Below are 5,391 nucleotides of genomic sequence, written 5' to 3'. Positions count from 1 at the left end.
ATTTATTTATTTTTTTGCAGAACTGGGGATTGAACTCAGGCCCTTGCACTTGCCAGGGAAGTGCTTATTCCACTGAGTCATCTCCCCGGCCCCTTCTCCTACATTAGGATTTGGGATCCAGTGAACAGAGAGCCCAGTGGGCCAGGAAAATCTCATGAGAGCGCTGTTGTGAAGCCAGTGAATTAGCGACCCTGGGGTCTCCTAACTCTGGACTTCTTTGCAAGGTAAAAACATTTCCTTACTCTTTAAACTTCTGCACTTGTAAAGGGGACTTCTGTTCATTGTGGCCCTAAACAATTAGATAAATCCCCATCCTATGAAGTAGCTTATTGTGTGGAGTACATGAATTCCTCTCTATCAGTGAAACTCCCGTAGGAGTGCTAACCTCACCTCCCTCAGCCCCTCCCTCCAGCTCCTTGACGTGCAGCACACTCCAGTCCATGTTCCCCAACTGGTACCACCGCCTCCCATCACCAGCAGCCATACTAGGGTTCAGTTCCAAGTCAGCCTCCTACTTGAAGCTTTTATTCCATCCCTGGCTCCATCTCTCTAATTCCAACATCACTGCCTTTCACTTTCCTTCACCTGGGGCTTGCCTTTTTGTTTATTTTTCTTCCATGTCTTCTTTCCTCATCTTATTCTCTGTAGCACAAAAGGCCAAAATTGAGCTAAAAGAAATTTAGATCCCAGGCTTTGTAGGAAAGACTTTCAAAGAAAGCCAAAGATAATGGACCACTTTCCGGAAGTCACACATAAGGATTATGAAGAAATGGGAGCAGCCGCTGGACACCACATGAACAGCTCCAGCTTCTGTGCTTCCCCTGCACCCAGTCCCAGCACCACTCCTGAAACTGGGGAGGGGGCATCCTTAACAAAGCAGAAGTCACTGCAGAGTCGAGCACACAGCCCATGTTGGGTAAATGTCAGGGAGTGAGAAGTGACCCCACATCACGTGATCAGAGCTCTGGTTTCTACCTCAAAGCTTTCTACTCTAAAAACAGGCTGAGCTGGGGGTACCACCAGGAACAACACTGCTATCCCAACTGTTACAAACCTCATCTGTGTGCCAACATTGAAGCAAAGCAGGAGTTAGGCTGTTCTGAACTGAAAAATAAAATCTTGGATTATTTTTATTTTTAAGATTCCTATTTTTACATTTAAGATTCCTATCACCACCATCTGAACCATCACCATCATCACTATTATTTTGTGCATGTTAGAATCAAACCCAGGGCACTGCACATGCTAGGCAAGTGCTCTTCCACTGAGTGGGACCCCCAGGCCTACGGTTGTCTTTCCGATTAAGTAGAAGCAGCGTTCACAAGGACCATAACCCACTGAAGAAATCAGCCAGGACCCTTGAAGGTATGTCATATAATTCTAGCACGTGTTTAACCCATTCTGGATTTTAAAACATACTGTCCCTTTCATTAGGGAATATCAAGTCAATACTAAGAACTTGTGCAAGACTGTTTATATTATAGGACAGAGTAAAAAACTGTAATAAATATTCTGATATTTAAATAAGCTTCAAATACTACAAAGTACAAATGGGCTAATAAAAACTGTCTTTGACGGTGCTCAAGAACACCAATGCAAGGGCTGGGGAGATAGCAGAACAGCATAAGTACCTGCCTGGCAAGCGCAAGGTACTGAGTTTGATCCCTGGTACAAAAAAAAAAAAAAAAAAAAAGAACAGCAATACGAGCCAGGCATGATGGCACATGCCTATAATCCCAGCACTCAGGAGGCTGAGGCAGCAGGATCATTGCAAGTTCCAGACCAGCCTGGGCTACAAAGTGAGCTCAAGGCCAGCCTGAACTGCATGGTAAGACCCTGTCTTGAAAAGATCAAAAAAACAAAATAAACAAACAGCAGTGCAGTACTATATTTTCATCACAAGTGACTAATATGAAATCTGCAAATGCCAGGATTCATTTCTATACTACTCTCATGTGGGCATGGAGACATCCTTTCTCAATTCTTCTGTTTTTTTTTTTTTTTTTTTTTTTTTGGGGATTGAACTCAGGCCCTTGCGCTTGCCAGGCAAGTGCTTATTCTACTGAGCCATCTCCCTGGCCCCAATGACTCAATTCTTTCGTGTGTGTGTGTGTGTGTGTGTGTGTGTGTGTGTGTGGCTTAATTTTATTTTCCTGCTGGGTGCATTAACTTTGATCATCCCTTCCTAAAATGATTAAAGACCTGCAAAAGTTTTTATTGCATAGGACACTATTCATGACAGAGATTGGGAAATATGTAGTACTGGAACAAATCTTACAAATATTTCATTTTAAGAATTTGTTACATACATTTTTTTTTTTTACAGTTCATCTCTTTTTAAAAAGTTATAGCTAAGAGTTGAACATGTACAGTGAGGAATTTCAGGAATGTTAGAGATTAGAAAGTAAGATGAGTGACATAAAGGAACAAAAGCCATCATTCGTGCCAGCCATATATTGTATTGCTTGCAAAGCAACTGTACATGTTGCAATCAGTTCATAGTTAAATATTTTTACTAATCTGCTTTGGGAGAGCAAATGTCTTTCAAGGTTTCAAGTTCCTCTATAAGCTTCTTGTTCTGAACTTCCAGGACTGCAACACGACTCTCCAGACATTTTACATATTCTTTCTTTCGGCGTCGACATTCTTTAGCAGCTTCCCTAGAAAAAGTAGAAGCAAAAGGCAAACAAACATGTTGTGCATGCTACTGACAAGCAGACTGAAGTAAGCTTGGCGACAGAGGCCTAGGTGGCGTTCCAAGTCTTGGAACAGTACTCCTAATTCCATTTCAAAGACTAAACCACACTGGACTCTTAGTTAAGGTCCCGAGTGTCCCTTCCGCAAGTCCGATGGGCAGTTAGAACTACGGCATCCCCTGCCTTGATTGGGTTCAGAACAAACAAGGTCCAAGGCAGAGGCGGTTACTCTGCTTTATGGCAATAGAGATCTTTGAGGGCCTTGAGTTCCTCAATGAGGGTCTTGTTTTGGTTTTCAAGCACAGCCACGCGGTTTTCAAGACATTTGACATATTCTTTCTTCTTCCTGCGACACTCCCGAGCGGCTTCCCTGGAACCAACACAAGGCAGGTGACTACAGGAACAGCCTCCCAGCACAGTCCACCATGGCTTGATGGCATCCCTGCCCCCCGAGATCCAACCACACCTAGGGAAGGCTTGAACAGAGTCACACAACACACGAACCAGGCACATGCCTTCTGCACAACAACAGGAGCAATGGGAGAGCACAACCAATTTGCCCAAATGGTGTTTTCTCAGGGCACACATCTCAGGAGAGAAAAGGGCCAGCACTGGGTTCAGTGAGCTCAAACAATGGGCCACGTTTTGAAGTGGCATTTCTACAGGCATTACTAGGTCCTTCCAATCTTATTCTTTTCTGTTTGCCAAAAACCACACATATTTCCTCACAAAGACTCAATTTTGGGGGCCAAGATGATTCTAAGAATTAGTCCTCAGAAACCTTAAAATGTCAATGTTGAAGATTTTTATTCTTCAAAACTAAATCTTAGCAAAACAAGGTCGATCACAATGGTAAGAAACAGGCTTGGGGGCTAGAAAACACAACATGGATAAATCACAACGGTAAGCACGATGTACTTTTTATGAACCAAAATAAAATGGACACTGCTTCTGAAAATCAAAGCCAGGGTTACATAAGACAGCATTCAATAAATCAGATAATTTAAACCCACAAATGTGAGAATGCCACAATTAAAGTCATTGAGAAAAAACTACTGAATAACTCAAAAGCATTTCAAGACTTCACTAAGCCCATGCATTTAATATGCAACATACTGAGTTTTAAAGCACTGTAAACATGCCCAAGGGAAAGAACAGACTAGCAGCCAAAGCAGCAGACACAAACAGGAGGACGAGTTAGTCATCTTCATGCATTGTTCTTCTGAAAAACAATATAGCCCACATTTTCCTTTCTCCTTTACTTTAAAGGTGGGAGGGGATAGCAGCTATTTCACTTACATAGGTTTTGATAATAGCTTTATTTTGGAGTATTCAATTCTAGAATAATGGCTAGGTATTATCTTTCAGGCATATTTTAATGGAAGTAATATTGTATTTCTAAATACCAGGTACTGTAATGTCAATCAATATTGTTGTAGTCCTGAACAAGTATAATATGCACAAAATCTGTCCAATTGTTCTAATTTTAGAGAGCTGACTAGCTCACTGTGTATCTGTTTTCTCTATGGGAAGTAAAAGTCAGCAGAAAAGAAACCTGGAAATCCTAAGGAACTGCAGGAGAAGGACAGCCCCTGCCTCCTAGCCAAGAACCATGCACTCACCCTGTGAACTCACAGAGTTCTGGACTTCTCAACTGGTTAACAAAAAATAAAAAATGTAAAAGTGAATTGAACCTAAGAGAATAGTGATTAATCTACACAGTGCACAGAGAAAAGTTAATGAATCCAAACATACAAATTTGCCAGTTTGGAAATACAATCCAACTCTCTTCCACAAAGAAACTATATATCAGTTATAAAAACCAACATTTTCATGATTAAGTCATTAAACTCTAGATCTAGGAGGAAAGCAGTCAACCTACAAAACAAGTAACTGTTAAATTTTAAGCACCTAACCATACTGTTACAGGATTTAATTTTAAACTTCTGTGTTACCGAGCTGCTTGCTGTAAATACCCGTACTTTATATTTCACATTTGGGGGCAGACATATTACTAAGAGTTCAAGTGTCTCAGGCCCAAAGTTTGAAGTGGCCACACCAGTGGAAGGTCATTCCTAAGTCACCCTCAACTATGGAAAGCACCTGTTTCTCCTATTAATAGCTCAGTTTCCAAGCCTTGCGTCTAACCCGACCTGTGCTCAGCAAGGAGAAGGAACTCAGGGCAAAGGAAAAGCCAGCAAGCCTGTAGGAAATAAAGCTCTTGCTGTGTTGGTAGAAATATAACTAAATACCCAGCATAAGCACTGACCAAAGAATAAGCACAGAATGTGTAAGAGATGCTCCATGTTAGGTACAAAACCTGATCTCACGCATTGCCATGGAGTCACACCTGGAGCTTCTGGCGAGGTCCCCTGGAGCAGCCCTGGTGCTGGGGCAGCGGACCGGCTCAGGACCGAGCACGGCCTGGTTACACAGCCAGGTCCTGTCCAAGCTGGCTGTGCAGCCCTACTCAACTTACTGTTTACCTCTCTGAACATCAGTTCCTCCTCTGTAAAGTAGGGTCAATAACTAGGACAGTTCTCATGGGAAAGTTCTGTGGGCTAAAGGAACCATAGAAATACATTTGCTAAACAGATGCTAAGCACCTAATAGCTGTTCAGCAGCTGCATTTCTCTTGTGTTTCTCTGAGAAGATCTGAATGCTAAAAGAAGCCCTTCTTAGGATCCTGTGCTAT

At 42.2% G+C, this 5,391-nt stretch overlaps 1 protein-coding gene across 13 annotated transcripts in view; it reads right to left on the bottom strand.

Moving 5' to 3' along the window:
* Nucleotides 1–2,191: 2,191 nt before the first annotated feature.
* Nucleotides 2,192–5,391, bottom strand: part of Crem (cAMP responsive element modulator) — a 91,443-nt gene continuing 88,243 nt past the window's right edge. For 8 of the 13 annotated variants that reach the window (XM_023701909.1, XM_023701912.1, XM_023701911.1 and 5 more), the window contains one exon: nt 2,567–3,066. In XM_023701909.1, coding sequence (XP_023557677.1) covers nt 2,922–3,066 — 145 coding nt within the window. In that variant the 3' untranslated portion in view covers nt 2,567–2,921. Of the gene's footprint in view, nt 3,067–4,318; nt 4,351–5,391 lie in introns of all 13 variants that reach the window. The other 5 variants (XM_023701910.1, XM_023701914.1, XM_004641828.2 and 2 more) reach the window with 2 other exon arrangements.

This window comes from Octodon degus, unplaced genomic scaffold, assembly GCF_000260255.1.
Source record: "Octodon degus isolate 3935 unplaced genomic scaffold, OctDeg1.0 scaffold00144, whole genome shotgun sequence".
NCBI classification, from domain to species: Eukaryota; Metazoa; Chordata; class Mammalia; order Rodentia; family Octodontidae; genus Octodon; species Octodon degus.
Note: the sequence above shows the minus strand (reverse complement) of the source record. Positions and strands in the feature narration are given on the sequence as shown.